Source organism: Pseudorasbora parva, chromosome 16 (genome assembly GCF_024679245.1).
Source record: "Pseudorasbora parva isolate DD20220531a chromosome 16, ASM2467924v1, whole genome shotgun sequence".
Lineage (NCBI taxonomy): Eukaryota > Metazoa > Chordata > Actinopteri > Cypriniformes > Gobionidae > Pseudorasbora > Pseudorasbora parva.
In genome coordinates, this window is record NC_090187.1 from 42,326,765 (window position 1) to 42,354,252 (window position 27,488).

At 44.9% G+C, this 27,488-nt stretch overlaps 1 protein-coding gene across 1 annotated transcript in view; it reads right to left on the reverse strand.

Moving 5' to 3' along the window:
* Positions 1–27,223, reverse strand: part of tiparp (TCDD-inducible poly(ADP-ribose) polymerase) — a 38,507-nt gene extending 11,284 nt beyond the window's left edge. The window contains exons 1-4 of the mRNA XM_067419079.1: positions 27,063–27,223; positions 24,184–25,052; positions 1,735–1,921; positions 318–505 (exon numbers count right to left, since the gene is read on the reverse strand). Coding sequence (XP_067275180.1) covers positions 318–505; positions 1,735–1,921; positions 24,184–25,028 — 1,220 coding nt within the window. The 5' untranslated portion in view covers positions 25,029–25,052; positions 27,063–27,223. The remainder of the gene's footprint in view (positions 1–317; positions 506–1,734; positions 1,922–24,183; positions 25,053–27,062) is intronic.
* Positions 27,224–27,488: the final 265 nt, after the last annotated feature.

Here is a 27,488-nt window from a genome sequence, read left to right on the forward strand (position 1 = left end):
AGCACTCCCTGTGACAACAGATGATAGGTATAACAGAGCTTTCCGCAGGCCGTGTTCTAGCTTAAGGTGAATATTATGTTTCAGGAAAGTGTTCTGCAGGCACACGCAGCACTTCAAGCTATTAAAAGGAGATACAATTTAAACCCTTCACTGAGAGTCCAATATGTTCTCGCTGATCAGCGAAAGACTTGTTCTCTTGGGCTTGGGCTTTTTTTTTTTTTGACGTTTTGAAGAACAAACCCATTTTTAATGATAATCAGTGTGAAATCAATGGTGTTTAACAAGAGACTTTGCAGCTATTAGAGGCAGATACTCACTGGAGGTAAGGCGTGAGCATGATGGAGGACCTGAACAGAGGCCGTTTTTTGATCTGCCGGCGGAAACCGAAAACGGCATTTTGCTGGAAGCCCTCGCGAATGTTCAGGATGTACTGATTCTGCAGCGTGATGAAGCGGACCTCCTTCAGACCTCGGCCGCTCGCCTCCTCAATCAACCGAACCACCGGCTGTGAGATGGAGAAAGAGAGAGGAAATGAGATCGACAGAGAAACGGAGAACAACAGCACACTTAAATGCGCTCCGACTCCCACACGATTCATCCGGAGCACTGGTCAGAATGTATCCATCATAGGAGATTTTCACAGGAAATAAAAAGCTTTGTTTCCAAAGGAACGCTTATGCAATGTTCTGATTTCAGGCGCTTGAGAGTAGAACAGGACGTCTTCTCTGGTGTGTGTAAGCCAGTTCGACTTGAGACACAACACACAACACAGTCACACGCACATTCACCGAGCCAACCAAACACACACACAAACAAACACACAATCTACTATTAATGTGCGCAATCTAAGCTCTATTTAAAAAGACTTTATAAGTGATTCTCACAAAATCTGTTCTAAAAAATGATTTCCAAAAATCAAGAAATATACACTTTATATACCTTTCACAAGTTTGGGATCTATAAAATTACTACTTCTATATTTATACACTCTAAAAAATGCTGGATTAAAAACAACCGAAGTTGGGTTGAAAATGGACTAACCCAGAAATTGGGTTGTTTGAACCCAGTGAATGGACCCATTCAAACAGCCCGATTTCTGGGTTTGTCCATTTTTAACCCAACTTGGGTTGTTTTTAACCCAGCATTTTTTTGAGTTTATATAAATCTATTTTGCTAACCAAGCCTGCATTTATTTGAAGAAAAACTTTGTTTTAGTTTTTTACTATTGTGAATTTTGTGAAATATTATTGTCATTTAAAATATCTGTTTGCTATTTTAATACATTTTAAGATGTAATTTATTCCTGTGATGCAAAGATGAATTTGTAGAAGCCATTAACCCAGTCTTCAGTGTCACAGGAAATCATATTTGCTGCTCAAGAAACACTTCTTCTCATAGTCAATGTGGGAAACTATTGTGCTGCTTCATTTTTGTCATGGAAACTTTGAAACCTTGGCTTCCACAGTATGGAGAAAAAAACTATTCGTCTTCAAAACTACTTCAAAATATCTTTTGTGTTCAGCAGAAGAAAGAAATTCACACAAGTTTGGAACAACTTGAGTAAATGATCACAGAATTTAAATCTCTTTAATGCATCATTGCTGAATAAAAGTATTAATTTCTTTCAAAACTCTTACCGAGCCCAAACTTGAACGATAGTAAACATACTTATTTAACGTTTTCTTTTTTTTTAAAAGGAAGGAAGAGAAAGAAAAGGTCAAATTGGTGTCTCACCTCTGAATATTCCCTCCAGCCAAAGTTATCCCTACAGTAGTACTTCCACACGGACAGGCAGTTGGGGGTGGGGCTTGTGTCTATGGGCGTGGTTTCGGAGCTGGGGGGCGTGGACAGACGCCTGACAAGGTCAAACTCCAGGTCACACACTCGCATGGCACTGAAGTCCAACGTAAACACTCGACCGCTGTGCGTGAAACAAAAGTAAACACATGTAAACACACACAATCTCGAACAAATGACAGTCACTTACGCAATTTAAAAACAGTTCCCGACTGCTAATAATCTGTTCTTAAGCCATGAAATAAATCAACTTCCTAGCCCTTTGAAGAAAAACAATGTGCTACACCTAATTTAATTTCCACACAATACCTTGGGCTTATTGGAAAACTCTCCCAGGGTCTTTGTGGTCTGTAAAATGAGGGGTGAGGCTGTCGTCCAGACAGAGGGGGGTGGAACGCTGACCCCCTGACCGGTGACCGCCCCCTGCACTCATACCCTGGCTTTTTAGGTCACCCTCCAGGGGTGACGGCTCGCTAATAATGCCCTCATCGATCACACTTACTCTTCAACACAAAGAGGATTTGGGGTCGAAGGTGAAATGTCTGGGCAAAAGTGGTTCCAATAATGCCCTGAGGCCTGTATGGATGCTCAAATCATCTCAAACATTTGCAAACACACATATCCAAATTACTTCTAGTCACACGAATCACAAACCACCCATTATTAACTCTTTCCCCGCCAGTGTTTTTGAAAAAATCTTCTTTTTTTTCATTTTCACAAAAGTTTCATGGCCCCAGAATATGTTGTGGTATGAATATATCGACATTCAATATATCAAAAGAACATGCCTTGTTTTATTCTAGCTTCATGCTTTCTTTTATGTTTTTTAACACTTCAATGTGGGTAAGTTTCATAAAAAAGCTACATTTTGAGAAAAAATCTAAGACTACATTTACGTCAAAGACTACATCTAGATCAGATTCAGAGTGATGATCAAACACAGATGGAGTCGACCGAGTACATCAACACCCCGAAGCTTCAGTCCTGTAGCTCGTCCTGGGTCGACATTTCATTCGGTAGCATCCGGCAGTTTTGATTTATATGTCACATGCTTACATAATATTGCTTATTTCTGCTTCTTTATCGCCTGTGTTTTAATCAGGAGATTCTGTACTCTTTCAGAAGATGTGTAATAACGCCTCTATCATATAACAGTGAAAACACAATAAGCCGGAAATTTCCGTCAACTGCAGGGAAAGAGTTAATGTGTTCCTGAGAGGTCAAATATGAAACCGCACAAATTATTATAAGATATAACAACGAGGAGTGTGCAAAGTGATGAAAGGAAACTTAAAAATAATCCCTCTCTTTCAAACATACCACTAAAGGTCAAAGACCCAGACAACTGCTGAGTGTAGTAGATCTGCCCGACACACTCAAAATCAACACAGCAGAGAGTTCTCAGAAACACACCAGAAGGACATGGCGGTCTGGCAGGATGGGTGGACTGAGGCCTGAAAGAAACACTCGCAGGCGAACGTGGTGGACAGACGGGAGGTAGACTAAACACTGGAAGTCCAAAGCACAGCATAGGAGGCCGAGCAGAGAGAAGATCTCAACAAATTCGCTAATACATACACACAGAATACAATTAAACAGCAATAGGCCACTTGTGAGCATTAACAAGCCTCCAAAACATGGCAATAGTAGACTAAACATGAGCACATTGAGCCAAAACAAACTGTTGCAATAAATTAAAAAAATAAAAGCAACATAAAATTCTGTGATGATCTCAGTCTATTTTATAGACTTTATTTTAATGGTCAGTTCAATTTTAGATACTTTCTGTTTCAAACCGAGATCACAATTCTCCCACGATTCTGAACAGACAACTAAACAAAATATCATGTAATTTACTAGAGGTTCTGATATTTAATTAATATGAGTGAATGATTCAATGACTCACTTGTTTCATTACTAGATGAATCTGCACTTTTAAACGAACCTCTTGAGTGAATGATTCAATGACTCACTTGTTTCATTACTAGATGAATCTGCACTTTTAAACGAACCTCTTGAGTGAATGATTCAATGACTCACTTGTTTCATTACTAGATGAATCTGCACTTTTAAATGAACCTCTTGAGTGAATGATTCAATGACTCACTTGTTTCATTACTAGATGAATCTGCACTTTTAAATGAACCTCTTGAGTGAATGATTCAATGACTCACTTGTTTCATTACTAGATGAATCTGCACTTTTAAACGAACCTCTTGAGTGAATGATTCAATGACTCACTTGTTTCATTACTAGAAGAATCTGCACTTTTAAACGAACCTCTTGAGTGAATGATTCAATGACTCACTTGTTTCATTACTAGATGAATCTGCACTTTTAAATGAACCTCTTGAGTGAATGATTCAATGACTCACTTGTTTCATTACTAGATGAATCTGCACTTTTAAACGAACCTCTTAAGTGAATGATTCAATGACTCACTTGTTTCATTACTAGATGAATCTGCACTTTTAAACGAACCTCTTGAGTGAATGATTCAATGACTCACTTGTTTCATTACTGGATGAATCAGCACTTTTGAACGAATCTCTTGAATGAATGATTCAATGACATTATACATTTTGCTTGTCCCTTGTTGACACCTACTGGTGTTACGATGTAACTGATACAGCCCTTACTAGAAGCATCAAGATACTTTCAGAAGGTGATTTCCTTGATTTTGATTCCGTAGACATCAGTGTTGATATCCAAGCTATAAACTTTTATCCAGTACTTCTGTGATAATATAAATATTTGTAACACGGAAATAAGGAATATTAAAGAAAACAAAAGCGTAATCTACAAAAAGGACCTTAAAAATAGGCTTTAAACAAGATAATATTTTTTTTCTTTTGATTTTTGAAATGCATCCAGGATATTTCTCAGTGAGGTCTCATTTTTAGATAAAAGTATCTGAAAGAGCAAAATGCAGCACACAAGCTGCCAAAACTGTCATCACACACAGAAAATGGCAAAGCACAGAAAGAATCAGGCTCACACAATGTCTAGCTATCTTTGAAATCATGCCAACAGACACCAAATCTGATCTAAAAAATGCATGACAAAAAAAACCAGGCCCAGACTTCACATGCACGCATCTGCACAAGAGAGAAAGGCACAGGGGAGAAAGAGCAAAAGAGAGAGAAGGAGAGAGAAAGAGAGAGAGGGAGAAAGATGTTTATCATTGCTGTGTTAACTGACCTACTGAACTGACTCAGCGGACAAAACCAACATATGCAGGAACCAGCCACTCACACACAGAAAATGTTGAAGTCAGAGAGGGTTTCCCAGCAGTCCATGCCAAAATTAAGCCCACTGTGTAAACGGGTTACATGAGTACTTTATCCAGAAATTAAGATTCTGTCATCATTTAGTAAATCCAAACCCCTATGACGAATGAAATTGAACAATGAGACACAATCATGTACGGCTTCAGAAGACTTGATTTATAGCACGCAATGTCACTTTTTTCAGGCTACTATGGTGTTTTTGTCATTTTGGCCCTTGTTCACTTAAATTCAGAATTTCACAAGACAAAATGATAAAACTTTCATTTTAGGAAACTATTCCTTAAAGCTCCAACCCCTAGAATCATCCCAAAACCTACAGCATTTCTCTTTTTCATAGTGAAAGACACACATTGTGTCCTCTCAACTGGAACACCATGGGCATCAATCATACACGCCCAGAATCACTCTAAAAGCAGCGTGTTCGGGACAGCCTGTCTCTCACAGACCGTTCCGGGCACACAAACACACATTCTGCCCTAGCAAGTGGCTTTTGGCTTAGCCAACAAAAACCAACAGAGAGACCGGTTCCCCGTGCTGTAGACCAGAACATACCAGTTTTAGCACTTCCATCTGAGCCAAGGCACCAAATAAAACCAGTCTAACAGCCAAACGTTAACATTTGGAGGCGTTAATGTCCTTCAAAACACACTAAATCGAGACTTACACACCCAGTTGCAGGGGGACAAAATTGTTTGCGTAATCTCACATCTGGAAAGCATTCATTATCTTGTGGGGAGGCAAGCCAACGTGGGGAGAATAAAACTGACAGGTCTAAAAACAAAACTGGAGAAATCGAAGCAAACAACTATGCTGGTAATTGAAACACACAAAACCTGAACATCATGACAAAGAATGTGAAACTATAAGCCTGAAAATCGTATTACTCAGAGGTACACCTCACTGGAGGTCAGTTACGTCTCTGCTATAATTTCTTTGACACAAAAGAGACAATATAGAACAAGCTTAAAGCTATTAAATGGACTGCATCCGGACCCAAAAATCCTGTTTAAACCAGTCCAGGGTGCTGGTTTAAACTGGTCTAGGTGGTCTCTCAGCCTGGTTGCTTTTTATATGATTATCCAGCGAAAAAGTGGCCAAAACCCCTCTATATACAAGCCAACAGACCAGCAAACCAGTTTAGACTAGTTTAAAGACCCCCTGTGGTGAAAATCAAGATTTTAATGGAGTGTTTTTAATATGCTTTAAGACAAAACATTTAACAAACCATCCATAAGTCAACACTATTGCTGAGTATTTTCTCCTTAAAACTCCAGTGAACTAAAGACAGTCTCAAAACATATAAGCAACTTTGCAGCTATATTAACTCTCATAAGAGACTGTTATGTGTTTGGGTTAGTACTTTAACCCAAGTGTTTTAGGGGTACGCTTTATTTTGATGGTCTACTAACTATAAGTAACTTTGCATTACATTAACTCTCAACTTTGCATTAACTCTTAGAGACTGTCAGGTTAGAATAAGTTGACGTACTAGTAAAAAGTTACTTATAGTCAGTAGAATGTATTTTTGGGGACCATTAAAATAAACTGTTATCAGATATTAAGCTCTAATACTCTATCGACTGACGGCTAGTTGACATGAGGTTACTTATAATTAATAGTATGTCTAAAGTGGACAATCAAAATAAAGTATTATCAGTTTTACTTTCTTTTTTACTATTTACTATAGTAAACGTCTCGGTTACGTATGTAACCCTCGTTCCCTGAGGAGGGAACGGAGACGTAACGTCAGTGACTGACGAATGGGGGTTTCGCCTAGAAGCCAATCATCTTCGAGATCTTAGAAAGCGCCCAATGGCAGTGCCAATGCCATGGGCATGCGAATTTGCATGCGTAACTCCGCCTACCCACCTGGGTATATAAGGAAGTAGCTGGCATGAATCGCATTATGTTACCTGCTGAGGAGCCAAGACTGAACTCTCGGCCGTTCCAGCGGTACAGCGGAAGTGGCAGCGGGACGTTACGTCTCCGTTCCCTCCTCAGGGAACGAGGGTTACATACGTAACCGAGACGTTCCCTTTCGTTCAGTCACTCCGACGTAACGTCAGTGACTGACGAATGGGGGTCCCAATACAATAACGCCACTCGGCTGTCTTCCAGTGCCCTGCGCAAGCGTGAGAACCCTGATGCAAGTTAGAACGGTCAAAGGCCTCTACTTAACGCAGGAATACCAAGGTACACTGGGAGGCATATTCCAGGAGGAGATATGCGCCAAGATGCCTACCCGTAGGGAGGACTTAGGGATACACGTATGACCCCGGGGGGCTGCATACGGAAGATCACTGGGGTACCAGCCGAAGGTGGATTTTTAACCCCAGGAGGTGGCAAGGTTGCCAAGGGAATACACCCGCTCAGGGAGGCTTACGGTGGAAATACACATGTGGGGGTCGCCGGAGGGGAACCATGCACATGGGGCACCTGGCCGGACACGAGTGTCTGGGCTAAGGGCAGACTTACTGGCGTCAGCGTCGTCAGTGCTGGAGGAGCTCAGGGCTCTCGGGGAACTCACCTGAGAAGAATATCGCACGTATCCAGTCCGTGGAGTGGAATGGCGAGCAAGCGAAGACACCTGAGCCAATCCATTACCGGCCACTTGTAGAGGCGAGTACATAGTCGGATACAGGCTCCACTCGGAGGTTATAAAACCTGGCGAATGTGTTTGGTGTCGCCCAGCCTGCAGCTCTGCAGATGTCTGTCAGCGGAGCGCCATGTGCTAAAGCCCAAGAGGAGGCCACAATCCGGGTGGAATGGGCCCTGACCCCAAGGGGACATGGGCGTCCCTGCTGCTGGTAAGCCAAAACAATGGTGTCCACTATCCAGTGAGACAGCCTTTGCTTTGAGAGAGCCTTCCCTTTCAGCTTCCCACCATCACAGACAAAGAGCTGGTCTGAGGTCCTGAAACACTGCGTCCTGTCTACGTAAGCGCGAAGGGCGCGTACTGGACAGAGCAATGCCAAGGCTGGGTCTGCCTCCTCCAAAGGCAGCGCTTGCAGGTTCACCACCTGGTCTCTGAACGGAGTGGTGGGAACCTTGGGCACATATCCAGGCCGGGGTCTCAGGATCACGTGAGAGTCGGCCGGCCCGAATTCCAGGCACGCTTCGTCAACCGAAAATGCCTGCAGGTCCCCTACCCTCTTGATGGAGGCCAGTGCGGTCAGGAGCGCTGTCTTCATAGACAAGAACTTAACATCTACTGACCGCAAAGGCTGAAATGGGGCCCTCTGCAGAGCACTTAGAACTACTGAGAGGTCCCAAGAGGGTACGAGAGGAGCACGAGGAGGATGTAGTCTCCTCGCACCCCTCAGGAACCTGATGATCAGGTCGTGCTTACTTACCGTTTTCCCATCCAGGAGGTCAAGGTAGGCGGCGATAGCGGCCACATAAACCTTCAGGGTGGATGGAGACAGCCTTCGATCCAACCCTTCCTGGAGGAAAGATAGCACAGACCCGATCGGGCATTTCCAGGGGTCTTCTTGGCGAGAAGAGCACCAATTGACTAAGAGGTTCCACTTCAACGCATAGGCCTGTCTCGTGGACTCGGCCCGAGCGGAAGTGATGGTAGCCACCACCGGAGGTGGTAGGGTACTCAAACCTGCCGCGTCCCATCCAGGAGCCACACGTGGAGGTTCCAAAGATCGGGACGCGGGTGCCACAGGGTGCCCCGTCTCTGAGAGAGTAGGTCCCGTCTCAGAGGGATTGGCCAGGGAGGGGCTGTCGCAAGGAGCACTAGTTCTGGGAACCAGGTCCGGCCGTGCCCGAACGGGGCGACCAAGATGACCTGCTCCTTGTCCTCCCTGACCTTGCACAGAAGACGTGCAAGAAGGCTCACTGGGGGAAACGCATACTTGCGTAGGCCCCGCGGCCAGCTGTGCGCCAGTGCATCCGTGCCGAGCGTGCCCTCGGTCAGGGAATAGTACAGGCTGCAGTGGGACGAGTCGTGGGAGGCAAACAGATCTACCTGTGCGTCCCCGAACTGATCCCAAACAGCTGGACCGACTGGGGATGGAGTCTCCACTCCCCAGGGATTGGCTGGACCCGTGAGAGCTCGTCGGCTGCACGGTTCAGGATCCCCGGGATATGGACAGCACGAAGGGACCTCAGGCGCTTCTGACTCCATAAAACGAGATGGCGGGCGAGTTGAGACATGCGGCGGGAGCGTAGACCGCCCTGGTGGTTGATGTACGCTACTACGGCCGTGTTGTCCGATCTGACTAGTACGTGTTGACCTTTCAGCAACGCCCGGAAGCGGTGCAGGGCGAACCGTACTGCCAGCAACTCGAGGCAATTGATATGCAGGCGGCTCTGGCTCTCTGACCAAGAACCGGCGGCTGCATGTCCATTGCACATGGCACCCCAACCCGTGGTGGACGCATCTGTTGATACAACAACATGCCGGGAAACTCGTTCTAAGGGCACTCCTGCCCGTAGAAAGCTGAGGTTCGACCACTGGGTGAGTGTCAGTCTGCAGGCCTGAGTCACTGGGACCCGGAGCGTGCCAGACCGCCATGCCCATCTCGGGACTCGATCGCGAAGCCAGTGCTGAAACGGTCTCATATGAAGCAATCCGAGCGGCGTTACCGCGGCTGCAGATGCCATATGCCCCAGGAGCCTCTGAAATAGTTTCAGTGGAACCGCACTCTTGCTCTCTATCTGCCTGAGGCAAGTCAGCAGCAACTGCGCGCGCAAGCCGGTAAGCTGCGCGCACATGGCGACCGAGTCGATCTCCATACCGAGAAAAGAGATCCTCTGCACGGGGCAGAGTTTGCTCTTCTCCCAGTTGACCCGAAGGCCCAAACGAGCTAAGTGGTGGAGAACCAGGTCTCTGTGTTCGCACACCCGGTCCCGAGAGTGGCCCAGTATGAGCCAGTCGCCGAGATAGTTCAGGATGCGAACCCCTTGTTGCCTGAGTGGCGCAAGGGCTGCCTCGACAATCTTTGTGAAGACGCGAGGGGACAGAGCTAGCCCGAATGGTAGTACGGCATACTGATATGCCCGCCCTTCGAACGCAAACCGCAGGAACGGTCTGTGTCGCGGAAGGATGGACACATGGAAGTACGCGTCCTTCAGGTCGATCGCTGCAAACCAATCGCATGGACGAACGCATTCGAAAAGGCGTTTCGCAGTCAACATCCTGAACGGAAGCCTGTACAGGGATCGGTTCAGGACGCGAAGGTCCAGGATCGGTCGTAACCCACCGGATTTCTTCGGTACAATGAAGTAAGGGCTGTAAAAGCCGGACTTCATCTCGGCTGGAGGGACGAGCTCGACCGCGCCCTTCGCCAGTAGGGTCGCGATCTCCGCACGCATGACTGGGGCATTGGACCCCACCACGGTGTACCGGACACCCCGGAAGCGGGGAGGAGCTCGCGCGAACTGAATCGCGTAGCCGAGCCGGATGGTCCGTGCGACCCAGCGGGACAGTCCCGGCAGCTGTAGCCACGCTCCCAGGGAGTGTACCAACGGGGTCACGCGGAGCATTGGCGTACCCTCGGTGGGGCAGCGAGGCAGCGTTACCGGCCCGGACTCGGGTGGCGTAGCGGCCCGGTGTCGGGGCGGCGGTAACAGCTGCGCCCTGACAGAGGAGACCAGGGAAGGACTCGCGTTCCACTGGGGTCTGCTCTGAGAGGGGGCTGGCGACAGAGAGGGACGAGAGTGGCGTGGCCCGGGGGCGGCGCACACTGCCGTCACCGGTCTCTGGGTGCTCAGGGATGGGTTAATCAGTTCTTTCTTGCAAAGGTTGATGCTGACCCGTGGGCCAGCAGCTGGAAAAAGGATTCTCCCCCGGCCCTCCACCGGGGGAAGGGGCGGACCTGCCACCGTCCCATGAAAGAACTGCCCATCCCAGAGCTGTCCGCGTCCGGAGCGCCGCTGGCCTTATTTTCAGCAGGCTGCGGGGCTGGCGCGGACTGGGACGTCTTCCTGCAGCGCGCCCTGTGGCGTGGCCAGGGTGAAGGCTGCTGCTGTGGCCACGCGGGAGGGGATCGCAGGAAGTCGCCCTGGCGGCGAGGAGGCTGAGGCAACTGTGCCGGCGGCGCTTAGGTGCAGCAGCGGGCCGCCGGGGCAGATGGCCCCAGTCTGCCTCTGGGGACAGCCAAGAACTGTTGGGCGCAGTCCCTGACCGTGCCGCCGATAAGGCCGGCCTGGGATATGGGCAAGCTGAGGAGGCGGGCTCACTCAGCCGTCCCACATCGACCAAGTAAGGCCAGTTGTCTTTCCGGACCACAGCTGTGGACATCTCCTGACCCAGGGGGCGTGTGGTCACCTATGCCGCGCTGGCGGGATCGGTGGCGGCACGCCTTCCTCGAGGCAGTGTTACCGGCCCGGACTCGGGTGGCATAGCGGCCCGGTGTCGAGGCACTGGTAACGACTGCGCCCTGACAGAGGAGACCAGGGAAGGGCTCGCGTTCCACTGGGGTCTGCTCTGCGAGGGGGCTCGTAAGCCCTGGATCAGCTCTGTCCTCGTGCATACACATCGGGGCGGCAGCTTACCCCATAGCACTGCTGGACTACGACACCGAAGTAGACGAGCCAGCAGGCTTGGGAGGGCGCTTAGGATAGCCTCACCGCGTCAAGTCAAAGCACTCAGTGGACACCGTAGTGCGCAACAGAGCACCTGACTGAGAGGGAGGGACCCCAGTGTACCCTTAGGCCGCGACCCCTCGAGGGCAGAGAAGGCGGAGGAGGCCACCAAACGGTCGCGGGAAGACCCGGAGATCTCCCGGACCGCGTGCACTCCTCATGCATCTCGGGAGCGAAATGGCATTGGGGGCGGGGCCCGCAGCTGTCGGGTGCCACCTCCAAAAACCAATCGCCCAACCGCGAGCACTCGTGACAGGGTGGAGATTCACACCAGCCCGAGGCTCGCGGCTGCCCGAGATAACATGGCTGTCAACTCTAGGTCAGATTCTACAGTGCTACCACACCCGGAGGCGGAGCATAGCCGAATCGTCATCCCCAAAGGACTCTAGCCCACCTTGAGATGCGGCAATCGACCTCTCGCCGCTATCTGGAGTATGAACGAAACGAACGGGGCGTCAGCAGACGGTCCCGCTGCTTCAGTCCAACACTCACTGGAAGCGATGTGCAAGAGGGCGGGAGTGGCCCGAGGAATGATCGTCGGGGTTCTTAATACCACAGCACCGCCCTCAGGTCACCCTGGCCACCAGCCAAAGTACCACCTCTCTCGGAGATGGTAGATCGGGGTGTGGCAGAGGGGACTCTCTCTCTTTACAGAGATCATTGAGTCTCGACCACAACATCGCGATGGTCATGTTCCCACAGAGGGAACACAGCACATCCACAAACACTGTCCGAACGTGCTGGGCCCAAACACGTCGAGCAGTGAATGCGTCCCAAAGACAGCAACAGATATCGACCGCACCCGGAAGTGCGCGGGCAACCCGTCTTGAAAAAGACGTGCCACACGCAAGCTCTTTTTGTGAGAGGAAGCTCTGCAGAGTGCCGAAGCGCCCAGGGAAAACACACACAGCTGTTGCAGATCACTGCACAGATCAGCAGGCAGGCAATGTGAGATCGCTGGAACGCGCCGTTACACCAACACCCTGGAGAACCGCTCGTCTCGAAGACTGAAGAGAGGACTTCAGAATTCAGGCTTGCCGGAGTGAAGAGATGCTCTTGGCTCCGAAGCAGAAACATAATGCGATTCATGCCAGCTACTTCCTTATATACCCAGGTGGGTAGGCGGAGTTACGCATGCAAATTCGCATGCCCATGGCATTGGCACTGCCATTGGGCGCTTTCTAAGATCTCGAAGATGATTGGCTTCTAGGCGAAACCCCCATTCGTCAGTCACTGACGTTACGTCGGAGTGACTGAACGAAAGGGAACTATACTATACTACTTACTATTTAGTTGTATTTAACAACACTGGCTCAGATAATGTAGTCCTGCAAGAATCTATTCAAATCTTTTCGATATTTGAGTTAATAATGAAAGCTCTGTATTTTGAATAGAGTATGTAATTTTCTGAGACGACTGATTTTTGGGGTCTTTGTCTCAAGATAAAAACATGAGAAGCAGGAGATAATGTTCAGGAGTAACAATGGAAATTAGGTTAAGCTTTATTTTAAGGTGTCCGTTTTACACGATAATTACACATTTAAGTACTGAGTTATGATATTTAACTATATGCACTTACTGTAGGGTTTGGTTTAGGGTTATTTGCATGTAATCAAGCACAAATTACAGTAATCGCTATAGTAACTACATTTAATGTGTGTAACAAAGACGCAGTAAAATAAAGTGTTAGTATACAGGTAAAAGATTTGAAAGGTAAAAGATTTGAAAGGTCAAAGTATTGACTAAAAAAGCCTGCGGAAGTATGCAAATGTTTTGCCAATGCATGGAGTTTACAGATAAAACAGACTGTAAAACTAGCTAAATGCTATACAACATTATCAGATGCCTTGGAATTTATGGACAAAATGTCTGCTTTGACAACATCCCAGAAATAAAAACACTGTCCCTTACACAACAAACGTTCAGTAATCCTCGTATGCAAAACTCAAAATGGGGCTGAACTGGAGTTTCTTAACAGAAAGGCAGCCAGTCATGAGTTTCACAACACAAACATCCTTGTGCAGGAATCACTCTGTTGCTCTCTGTTTCGCTCCAGGGTGTTGCTGACTCATGCTAAGTCATCTGCGCTCAATACGGAAGCAGAGACAGTGCCAACATCTCTCCTGTCCTCTGGGTTTAGTGACCGAGAAGAGCGGCGTGGACCTTTCACCTTCCACCTGCCCTTGCATCTGAAGCAGGAGCAGACAAAAGCCATTAACAAGAATGATGGCCATCACGTCCCAGAGTGAAACTAGTTTGGGTAAATGAAGAGGCTCTTTATAACAACAGAAAGAAAGTTTCTTTCTGTTCTTTCTCTCGGCGACGCTCGCTCTTTGTGCAGAACTCTCTGCTAGTACAATGAGGCACAATAAGGAAAGAACAGGGCATTCTGGGAATAAGGAGGAATGGGTGGTTTCAGAAGTGACTGCACCGAGAGCTAAGACAACATGAAATAATAGAATCCAGAGGATTACATGACGTCTCAGAACAACCAGAGCTCTCTCTCGCTACTCCGTTCGAGCACAATGTCATTTATGACGTCATTTCTCAGACGGAGGGAAGTAACACGGCTTTCATTACACTTTAACATGAACACATGCGCATTTGTAAAGAGCTCGGCTTGTGTTACCTTTTTCTTTTGGATGTGCATCAAGGTATGCGATACCTAGCACGCCATGTTTCTCTCCAGCGCACACACATTCGCAGCGGCTTTCCTGACAGACTAGGTTTCACAGTAGCTCACCCACACACACTTTTCATTTTCAAGTGCTCGTTTCTTTTTCAGACCTGGGACGGCGAACCCAAGTCGGCCACCTGTGCACCGGGTAACCATGGCGACTATTATTCGTAATTGTGACGGGCGTGGTGATAACAATAGAAGTGCCCCCTTACCCTGCCTCGCAGACAAAGCCCGGTCGCCCAATACAGACCGCTTCCATCCTTTCATTCCCTCTCCGGCGCTAAAAATACCCTTCCAGCCATTAAATTAAGTGCAAAGACTGATGCTCTCTGCGCTCATCAGCACAACCTACTTATGATGAAGCCACAGGATTTTCTAGTTCACATTACATTTCTGAAAGGGACAAGTGTGAGAGTGGACAGAAAGATTGATAGGCGTAATATATATAGATGGGCAGACAATAAGCAGAATAGAGAGACAATTAAAGGCAATAAGGAAGACAGAGGCTCTTTTAAACCTGGTTTTAAGGTGCAATTTAGTCGATGGGCTCACAAGTGGACGACACTAAATATAGGTGTAAGCGGGGTCTAAAAACGGTTTGAGCTTCCTCCACTTAAAGGTATTCGAAAACGCATCTGACCGGATTGCTTTCCACTAAAAGACCATCTACTCTCCTAATGCGTAAACATTAGGGGTTCGGTTTGAAAATGAAAACGTACCAAGCACAATGTTCTCTCACCATTCCTGATTTCTACGCTGTTCGGCGTGGTCTTACGGCTCTCAGAGCAGAAACGAAAGCTTCGTATGCACTCATACGTGATTGCACTCAATTGCGTGAGCTTATTTTATCCATCTGAAGATCTGAAAAGCCCATACATTTCCCCGCCCGTAGACCCTCCCCTCGAAGAAATCAGGACAGAAGTGGTTGACAGTGGACAAAAGAGACGGATTAAAACACCAGGTGTAAACGGGAATGTCTCGTCCACTCGTGATCCGATCGACCAAAACGCATCTTAATAGCGGGTGTAAACCGGGCCAGAGAGAAGGAGAGGTTGATAAGCCAGTTTCACCTCTCTTTATCTCTTTCTCTACCTGTGAGGTTGAGTCACGGGTGAATAACCTGTTCTGCTCTTCCTGTGTGCCCTGCTAAAGCACTGCGTCACTTTGATCTCCCCCTGACCCAATCACGAGGCAGCGTTCATCATCGCGGTGACCGCGACCCGTAACCGCCTGATGATTCACCGGTGTCAGGCGCTGAGATCAGCCAGTGCACACACACACACACGCCCTCATTTGACTGGACTCTCTGAGATGGAAAAGCATTGAGAGCGAGGAGTATTTAAAAACACACTATCCATCAACATCAACATGACCTGAAATAACCTAAAAAGGAAATTATAACACGAAATGTCAGTATCAAGGAAAAAGATTCATAGTACTGATAGGTCAAAGTATTGACTAACTGTCAATGCCTGTGCGAGTATGCAAATGTTTTACCAATGCAGAGAAAATTGACCGTAAAAGTGCCTTGGAAACGCAACACCACATGAAATAGATACTAAAAAGAGAACTGTTTTTGTTCATGTAATTATATTTCAGGTCTTAGTTTTACAATTTAAAAGCCATGTACACAACCACACTTAAATGAAGGTTGAAATCCCCTAAATGATTTATCTGTCTGCATATACAATCTGTCAGAATACCTCTAAAAGACAATGATTTCACTGCATTTGCAATTAGTTTAGTTCAGTTTATTACACAATTTAGTGCTAATCTACTAATCTAACTTTACTATAGCTCAAACAGTAGAGCATGGCGCTAACAACGCCAAGGTCATGGGTTCGATTTCCAGGGAAAGCAAGAATTGACTAAATGTAAAATGTGTACCTTGAATGCAATGTAAGTCGCTTTGGATAAAAGCGTCTGCCAAATGTATAAATGTAAAAATGTAAATCTAATTGTGAGAATCACTATTAATCATCTGATTTTTTTTTAAAGCATGTTTAACAGTACGATACAATTCTACCTTCTGTAAAAAAAATACATTTAAAAATACGATTAAAGTCATAACAGGTTCCGGAAGTAAAAACAACATTTTATTCATAAGGAAATTGATTTTGAATGATAACTTATAAAGATATGAGTTTGTTCATCTATGTGCTTCTGCTGAAGCCGTCAGCCCACAATATATTATCTGGTGAAAACTACATTACCCATGATGCTTTACAGAGATTCACCAATCAGAGTCGCAATAAGCTCTTTAGCTCCGCCCACTCCCATGCATTGCAACGACATAATCAAGCTGGTCTCTCTATACTCTCAAAGCACTAAAATGTTCATGCATATTCCGCAATAAACTTAAAATATACTGTTTTTATACGTACAATCAACATTCAATCATTTTAGTACCATTATGCTGTTCGCAATGCTTCATGGGATTGTAGTTATTTTCCTCACTAAAGCCATTGAATTACTTTTTTGTCCGATTATGTGTTCTGATTCTCCTTGTAACTGATTGGCTTGGTTCACGGCTTATAACGCTTCAACGAAGACTATTTTATAATCCCTAAATTAATGAACAAAATACTTCAGAAACCAGTGCTGCTGAAAAAGGGCAATATTGTCAATACTGTCAATATTGCAATGTTCAAAAATTTTAAAAATGTGAGGCGGAGACTATCTGGTTGTTGATTGGATGGAGGCAGATCTGAATATGAGCTTGTAGTCAATAGGATGAAAGGGGTGGGGTTTAAGCCAACTAAATGATTGGATATCACCACAAAAAAGGCCGTAATTTCACCAGAAGGGACTTAAGGACTGAGAACAGCGGCAAACGTATTTAGCGGCTGTGTGTCAATGATCTAACCAATTCGATTTTCGGCTTCAGTTTATCATGCCCAGTTTAGGCCATTCACTTCTGCAAAACTGGGGAACTGGAGCCCAGCTGGCAAAGTAAAACACTATCCAGTTCTGCTTTTCCGAACGCTAAATCACGATTCTGCTGATTTCACCAGCTTTAAACGCACACACAGCCAGGGTACTGAGGAGAAGCCGTGCTAAAACGCTCAAAGCTAGGGGAGGGAGGTGGCTGAAAGCGCGAGCCAGATAAAGGGAACGCATGAAGTGTGAAGGATTAGCAGCCCTTAAAAACCTTGTGCGCCACTGAGCATGCCTGAACCCAAGGTCTGCGTTCGGGTTTGGCATGTTCCACATACAACCACTTCTAAGAGACACGCTCCAATGATTAGCCTTTAACCCACCATCCCGTACTCTCCTGGAACATATGCTGTAAACGCCAGTAAAAAGGCACCTCTGGGCCAGCTGTGGTTCGACTGGACGAACAAAGCAGACCAGATCCAGGAAAGAGAGAGACATTTCATATGTCTACGGTCTACCGCCCCTCAAACCAAAGCACCAAATCGCAGTACCTTCTTAATCCCATAAACATAAAACAACCCATTTTTACATGCTCAGCTTGAACAGCCCGCATGCCAGCATTATTCACACCCAGCACGAGCGTCACAGTCTGAGAAGAATTAAACAAACACACACACTCACGTATGCACCTGATCACACATTACCAAACCTGAGATAAGGCAGTCACCTCTGCGGGTGGTAAACTCAGCAATGAGACACAATCAGCAAACAGATACTTACAAAACACACACAATGACACGCAGGGCAGCTGCAGAAGCCGTATCAGTAACGTGTGAACACCTTTTAACTAAGGTCATATGCTATGTAGTTATATATTTACACACCGAAACCGACAAAGCCTCTAGGTCATCAAAAAAATAAATATATTCTGTCATGTCATACACATCAAATCATGTAATCACCATCATGTTGTTCCAAACCTGAAAGATTTTCTTTATTCTGCAGATTATACAAGAAGATATTTTGAAGAATGCTTTGAACCCCATTGACTTTCATTGTATGGATGCAAAAAAAAGGTTTAGAACTTGAACGTGAGTAAATTAAAAAGCTTAAAACTCCATCCAGAAAGCATGTTTAAGCTTCCAATTGTCAGTGTTTATGTGTGAATAAAAGCCTAAATGAATCGGTTCATCATATAAAGTGATCGTGTCTCTTCAGAATACTTGGATTAAACTGCTCGCTTCATATGGATTATTAACAAACTTTTTGAAGCATCAATGTTTTGGATTAATCGTCTTTCAATGGAGACAAAAATCAGGTTTCATGAATAAAAACATGACATGAGGGTCAGTAAATGACAAAAATTTAATTTTTGGGTGAACTATCCCTTTAAATGCAAAACAGCAATAGTTAAAAGATTCAACCGGCTGACTTTTGGACAATTCATAGCTTACACTGGTTTAAGCCTGGTTTATACTTGACATGTTCGCACAAGCTCCAGTCTAGTTATAATCTCAAGGTTTACTGGGTTTTACACCATTCTTTTGTAGTGTGTGGTTTTGGTAAAGTTTACTAAAGTAAACATTGTCACGTGTGCACTTCTTCTCGCCGCTGTTTCCTGATGGTTTATAGAACAATTACTCAGAGTTGCCCTCTGTGGTGTCAAAGAATATTACACCGGCGAGCGCGTCGAGTATAAACACCTCCCCAAACGCACGAGGCGCTGCGGAGCCAGACGAAAGTATAAACAAGGCTTTATGATTGAGCATTTCAATCCCACAATGCACTGACTGCAGACTGCAGCCAAGAAAACAGATTCAACAGATGATTGATTCCCATCACAAATACATCCAACACTTCACAATCCGACCAAAATATATCGCTCCAAAAAGATGAAGCTGTCTGTGCTATCTAGTTTTATGGCATTATGGAAGGATGTAGCTGTCACTGAACTAAAATAATCAGGTGCGATAGACATTTCTGGCTCAAGCAGATTGAGTAAAGATGTACAAGTCCAAAAATACAAGCGCTATCATTTAGCAATAGCGTGATATCTACACGGAAACTGCGCTGTAATAAAGCCTCTAACTGACAGCTGATTATAAAAAGAGCAAAGGGCTTTCCATTCTTCCTCTTCAAGATGTTTAAGGGAATAAATCAACCTCAATCAACACTAGACTTCTCATTTTTTGTTTCCATTCAGGGAGGGCACGCTCAGAAGAGCTAAGGGCAAATAAATACTCTAGTTTCCCTCTTGCACTTTGTACGAGAAGAAAAAGTCTCCAAAAACTCTCAGGACGTCCATGCAGGGACTTACGGGACATGCACTGCTGTCGCACCATGCGGGACTACGACGGAACTGTTTGTTCAGACAAATCCTGCCACAATTTTTCTCTTTGTCTTTGTCCCTCTCAGCAAGACAGGAACACATAAACATACTTCAGCTGCACAGTTTGGCAGCTTGTGTTTGTGTTAGAAAGCACACGAGAGAAAAGAGCTCTTTATGATCTCACTCACACACAAACACTTTGATCATTTAATGAAAGAGGGAAAATATTAGAAATACTGTTACTATGCTAAAATCAGACATCAGATGGTAATTCCATTGCACTTTAAAATATTTACTATCCCTTAGAAAAAGTACTGTGGTAGTACTATGGTATAATATGATAATACTATCAAATATATTACATAGGGTACTTTCAAGAATACCACGGCAATGTCAGATAACACTTCGATGCATGCCACATTTTTATAAGTAAAAGATTACGTTTATGTGACGAAAGCTCATTTGAATGCATTTAAGCCTTGCGGTTTAAAAACAAGTGATTAAAAACCATTCAAGTGCAATAAGCGGCGGATTCCTTTCGGATTAAAGAGGATTCCTTTCAGTATATAGCTGTGTCCGAAATCACCGCTCTGCCCTTAAATAGGGCTAAACAGCCGTTTGTAGTGGTGTCCAAGACCACAGTGGACGTTACTGAGTGCACTCATTCAATCCCATAGTGCACCATTATAGCCCCTTTCACACTGCACGTCGGACCCGCAATATTCCCGGAACATTGCCGGGTCGCCTTCTGTGTGAAAGCAACCACGTCCCGGGATTGATGACCGAATTCGACCCGGGTCGGGGACCTAGTAACATTGCGGCATTTGACCCGGGACGAGCGCTGTGTGAACAAAAGCCGAAACTAATGCCGCAACGTGTACGTAGTTATCGTGCGACTCCTAGAGCTTGCTTCTTCAATAACACAACCCTGCAGTGCCAGAAGAGCTGGTCGGTGTTTTAAACGCAGAGAGTGTTCGTATACAAAAGAAACTAAAATTAAACAAGCAGAAATGTGCACAAACTGGACACAAGTCGAGACCACGGAGCTCCTTACTATCCGCGCTGAAGCTGAGATTGCTCGCCGTTATACGTCACATCAGGATGTCACGTGTCAACTCGATCCGGGACCGTTAAGCGTTGTGTGTGAAAGCGCACATATTACGGTATTTCGCTGGCAGTGTGAATGGACCAAACCTAGCGGCCCGGGAACAAATGTCGGGTCGCATTATCCGTGTATTTGCCGGAATCGCAGTGTGAAATGGGCTTATGAGTGTACGACCAGCTCAACACTAAAGAATACCCATAATGCACTGTGACGATCGCGCCAAATGAATTCCCGCATCTCACCAGATGGTGGCGCCCGCAGCTCATATTCCAAACCGCTGTAATATCACGCAGGTATACATTCCTTTTTACTTGATCATTCAATAGTTTAAATAAGGTTTACACATGCTAGTTTCCATGAAACCTTTTCATCTACTGGAGCTGCCATTTTGCTAAGTTTCAAATGATAATTAAACAGCAAGCACAAACTATGCAGTGTCCTGAGTATATTAGTGGAGTAATGTAGGGAATAGTGATCCGAGGGTGTAGGGGGCGATTTTGAATACAGCAACGGTTTCTAAAGCGTACACATCTGAAATGCATGTGTATAAACCTGGGGTTCATACAGCACATGAGTACTGAACTGATTTATTTTTGCCGCCACATTGGGCTTGAATAGCAGATACACACTTATACTTCAAAATGCCCATATTTTATGTCTTAAGTAAATGTAAACAGTTAAGAAATAAAACACGTACGTATCAGTACATTAGACCAGTGCATTCAGTCTTAAAGTGACAGTAGCCTAAAAAACCTGTAGCTGTCCGTCCATTAATGTTAATCAAACATCTCATCGCTCATTACTGCATGACTATGCAGTGTTTTTGTTCATTTGATTACTTTATATAATTTATGTATTAGCCCATTTCTAGACCTATCTAGTGTTTTGTCCTATTTCATGTAAATAGTTTCTTTGTTCCCGTTTTATCACTGACTGTTTACTTGTCTTCAGTGATTGTGTTTTTTGGGCTAGTATCAGTTTTTATGTGATAGCAAAATTGGTGATGAGATTTAATACATTTCAATGTTATCATAACAAATGTATTTAAAGCAAAACTCTATTGTGGTATATTGTAATTGTGAAATAAAATTACTCATTTTGTGATTTAAAATTTTGGTCATATCACCCACCCCAATGACTATAACAAGTTCATTAAAATGCTACATTTCCTCCGTACATTTTTAAAAGTGCAAGAGAGAAAGAATCCAGGAAGAACACATTTTATGAGTCAAACTGACGGTGAAGTGAAATCAAGAGACCTCACCCATGTGAATAATTTCATGGCCCGTCTAAGGCGTTATCTCCTTTCTCACACACGGAGGCACACATGCAAACACCTTGGTTTCAGGTCACCGTGCCCTTGGTGCACACTGAGATTGTGTGACAAACACAATCATCTCGCCCTCAGCTGCTCCCATGGAGACCAAACCTTCAGGATCAAGGGTCACGGTTCTCACACATTGCTGCACAACGGCACAAAAATAAAAACCAATCAGGCACAGGCTTATCCAGTCGTTAGGATATATACAATAAACCTGTGGATTACGGAGAAACAGAAACAGCCTAAAAAAAAAGCCCCAAAGAATTTGGACACTTTGGTCACATGAAAAAATAGTTAGCATTGCATTTAAAAACAAAATGTCAAATTAAGATCCAAGAAGTGATTTGCGTACCTGTTTGTCTCGTGTCAGTGTCCAAACACTGTATCCTAATTCTAAACTCTATATCTAATGATTTATCAATTACAATCCTTGTCTTTTTTCTTATATGTTTAACTTGAAAATGCATCATCTGCTATTTTTCATTCAAATAAATGCCATCAAGTTTGAAATTTTGTCTTGGCATTCAAAAATAGTCGCCCTAAAGCATTTAAACACATTGGTCAACAAAACGAAATATCAAATCAAGATCCAAGAAGAGATTTTTGTACCCGTTTGTCTTTTGTTTGGCAACCAGTCTAAATTCTAAACAGTATATCTAAAGATTTATCATTTCCAATACTTGCCTTTTTCTAAAATATTTCACTTAAAAAGTCCTTTTCTGCTTCTTTACATTTTTAAGTTTATTTTAGTGTCCTGGCATTCAATAATAAAGTGGGAAGCCATTTTGGACATCTTTGTCTTTTGTTCGACAACTAGTAAGCGTCCTTAATCCTAAACTCTTGGTGTATGCGTGTGGATTTATCATAACCCTTTCACGAGAAATATATAAATAAATGCCACTTAGTTTGCTATATTTTTATCTAAAGCAATCACATTCAGTGCCCAGTGGCGTCTGCCAAATAAACCCTCTCCTTTCTGCTCTGTAACATTACACAATGACTACTACTAGAGAGAAAAAATCCCCCACACAAACAAAAAAGATGGGGGTCAGCAGAAAAGGGTGTGGTTTACAGGCGCTGCGGGTCTCACTTTACCCCTCAACCACCAAAGTCAGCAGGAGGTTAATGGGCGGCTTTAGCTATTAACATGAAACAGGTCACCGGGAGCCACGGTTCTGAAAGCACATGGGCTAATCGAGCCAACAGAGACAGTTACGTGGCCATTCGCTCGATTAAACTCTGTAGACAAAGACCCCCTAAATAGTCGGCTGTCCCGCAGGAGAATTTCCATGACAAATCGACAATGCTATCTCCAAGAAGGAAGTAGCCAGGAGCTGTGTCATGGTGAGCATTAAAATCACTGTCTCTTTTGCTTTGTCATGACCAAGCGCACTTCCTTTTGCAAACCGCTTTTGCATACAGATCAGGCTTGGGACCTAAACAAGACTGGCCCAAACAAAAGGGCCCTTTTGTTTAGGCAAAATAAAAAATCTTGCTGGGTCAAAGCCACCGCGATTTCAGCTCAGGGACAAAAACTGTGGCAATCTGTAAAACTAAGGATGTTTGTGTGCGTCAAAATAAAGGCATTTAAGAGACTAAATGCGTGCGTGCATGAGAGCATGTGGGTGTGCATAATTGCACGTGTCGCCAAAGCTCACTTATTTGCGTGTTCGCGAGCATGTCTGCGTGTGAGCCCTTCTCTGTCTGAGCGACGAGTGTGCGTGTGACCGCCTGAGTGCAAGCCGCAGTGAGTGGGAACGTGCGCGTGTGTATGTGTGTGCGTTTGGTCGAAGTAAGCAGAGGCAGGTTGCGCGAGTTCACGGCTTACAGCTGTCAGTATGCTTCCACATGTCAGGCCAGCCAATGGAAGGCTAATAGGAAAAGATGCAATCTCTTAGTCACATACACCTCATCCACAACAACACAACTTCCTGTCACGCACTGCACAATACGCCTCACTGACAAACAACAGCGTCCTCGGCTGGTTTGCTGGTTGGTTTCAGAATGGTTTTTAGCCCGTCAAGTTGTGAGACCAGTCAACCAGACTGTCTGTATTCTCATTGAACTACACACTTAGCTTAGCTTTGCTCTACTTATTCGTCTTTATCAGGTAAAGCATATATGATTGAAGTTAAGCTTTCAATGAAAAGTGGCATTAACCCAGAGGGCAAAATCAGAAGCACTTACAGAAACTTAAGTCTGACATGTTCATTGTCCGGGTTGCAGTAAAGCCTCTCCAGTTGTTCTTGAGAGTCATCCGATATGCTCTGCCAGATCTGCGTGTCTGCTCTGCGGATTTGCCAGTGGTAAGGTAAAACGGTGTGATGGTGGGCACAGTCACTGCCATAGATGCAAACGCCCTGGAGGAAATCCACACAGATCGATACAGCATCCCCTTGATGCGTGTGATACTGGAGCTGGGTCAGGAGTTCAAACACTAGATCCAAAGAGGCCTCCTCGCTTTTATCCTGAAAGATCTCGCCCTCTTTGATGGCGAGGCAATTCGCACCCTGCAGAGTCTCAGCGGTGTGGATGTCATTTAACTTCGAGCCCGAAACGTCAGAGGAGGGCACCGCCTCGTCTCGCTCCTGGGGCTGGAAGCGACGCTCATTAGCGTCTATTGACACCCGCTGGATATCCGGCACCTTCTGATCCCCCGCGATCTCGCTCGCGGCCACGTCGGCGTCCGTGCTTTCCTCCTCCTCATCCTCCTGCTTCAGGCACACCTGACTAATCCTCGACTGCTTCTCCACGACAGCGGCGCATATATTCCTCTGAGGTCGAGATGGGTTACGTGGAACAAACACTCCGTCCCCGGACACCAGAGCGTCCGAGTTCAGCAGCGTGCTCAAAATGGGGTCCTCTAAAGCGCGCAAGCATTTCGCGTCCAGTTTTCTCTGAGCGTGTTTCTTTTTGAAGTAGGGCTTCACTAACGGGATCTTGTCAGGGAGTCCCATCTGCTGCTCGGTGAACTCTCCGGGTCCCATGGGCAGAGCTAAAGCGGGCTCAGCGGTGTCAACTTCCTCCTGCATGGTGCAAAAATATCTCCACGACACCTACACAAAACACAGAGCGACATGAGTAAATTGTCTATATGCAGGATGGACTGAGGTTCAAAATGTGCAATGTTTTAAAAAACAATTCAGCAAGCTCTACAGTTGTCAGGGAAGGTAAACAGATGCTATATAGCGGATAAGTCAAGTTCACTTACTATAGCAACTATACTCCTCAAAACATTATTTATCACTTACTACAGATTTAAACGTGTTACTTACCTATGCTACTTAACTTAATGCACGCACTGGAGATGTTGAAAGACATAGTAACACTATTTTACAGTGTCATTGTTACATGCAGTTACTATAGTAATAACTATACATTATGCATGCAACTAATCCTAAACCACCAAACCCTAAAGTAAGCACATGTAGTTCATTAATACTACTCAATATTAAATGTTTAATTTCACTGTAACAAGGACACCTTCAAATAAATTGTTACACTATTTTACAGTGTAATTATACAGTTAAGCAGAGAATAATAATAATAATCAACTAAATCTGCTTACTATATGGGAGAGGGATGCACGATATATCGGTTACCATATCGGTTTTGGCAGATATATGGTAATTTTTTTATGTTATCATTATCGGCCCGATAAGAAATGTTGTCCGATATAGTAAACCCAATAAATAATGTTCTATTTCCTTCAGCTGAGACACTTCAGATGTGCACTGTTCCTCATGATGGGTTTAAAACGCTCGAAATATAAATGGTATCACTTCATTTCAGTGTAATATTCAGTCATATAGGCTACATAAAATTATAATGAGAACATTATGGGACATGGCTTTAATGGTTTGACTTTTGTTTTTGTAATCAGGCTCTCAAATATTATATCAAAATTTGGATTCAGATTTATCGGCTTTGAAGTATAAATAATGATCGTTTACGGGCCAAAATGTTCATATCGGTGCATCCCAACAATAGGGTTAAGGTTTGGTTTAGTTGCATGTAATTAGTTATAATTTATAGTTTTTCATATGTAACATGCAACCATGACACTGTAAAATAAAGTGTAACCAAAAGACACTGGCACGAGATGTTATTTATTTTAAAACCTACGGAAGTCATTGAATAATTCACACGCTGTTTTTTCGTCTTAATTTATCCGGTTTTTTGTAATGCATACTCTGCATATCGACTGGCTTGTTTATCATGGACACTTTTTAAAACAAGCGCACGAGTGTTTAAAATGACACATTAAATCGTCCATTAGACGCGCTATCAGTCCATCCCTCAACGGGCATTCAGGTGACTGGGCGTAAGATGAAACCTTACCTTTCTCGAGAAGAGAGAGAAAAGCATTAGTGAAACAGAAAGTTTCTTTCAAGACCACCCCTTTCCCCTAACACACTGTAAAAAAAAACATGTTTATCATTATGATAACAACACCCATTTGACATGTACCAACCATCTCGGTCATTTTACTCGCTTTTTGCCGTTTCAACAATTAAATTTGAAAATATTGTGAGTTATAACTTTGAGTTGTGTTATGCATTTAAAGCATTTTTTTTTTTACAGTGCATCAACATGAAGCAAAACGCAGCGCAATGGTGGTTTAATACATCCGAGATTATTAAACAATAACATAAATAGCGATATTCGCCTTGTTTTATCGAATTGCATGGTTTAATTAGGCTGTTCCCTTGCGATAAAATCAGTCATACGCAAGCCAAACGATCTCCTGGGAGTATTTTGATGGCTTGATCTAGATACATGGAGTTGGGAGCGTACGTGCCAGTTGCCAATAGCAGCTCGTTCGAGTTCGCACGTACCGCCTGTGTTAAAGCGATCACTGCCCACTGCGGCGCCTGGCCCCCGTTCTGCTACAAACACACGAACGCGTTGCGTTACAGACAAATCTACCAATACACAACGACCGTGTGGAATTAAACGACGTATTAGAGTCCGATTTCGCCGTACGCAATGCAGTAGCGGCGCTCCGTTTTCTCCCGGTGGCTCGGTTAAACGCTGTTTATATTCCAGGCGCTTTCCAAATGTACCTGAAAAAACTTCCCGACTCCTTTGGATGCTACCGTCGAAGCCAGTAGCCCGTCCCGGGGAATCCGCACTCCGCTCACATATAGGACAGACAAAGCGTTAATCCACAGAGTGAAGCGTTCACGTCCGTCTCCAGGAGCGTCTGAGCGGCTCGCAGCTGTTGCAGAACACAGGACTCGCTCGTCCAATCACAGCGCGAAGGGGCGGGGCTTTGTCTTGCTGGGACGGAGGGGGGAAAATCAGGAAGTTGTCCGATTCGTGCGTGTGTGTGTGTGTGTGTGTGTGTGTTTTTGACTCACTCTCCTAGTTTGCCTCCGTGAGAATTCCTCAGGTGTTATCCTTATATATGGCTTACGCCAGTGTTTTTCCCCCCACCTCAAATATCAAACAAATCATGTATTCTTTACATGAGTTTTAAGGAATGTGGT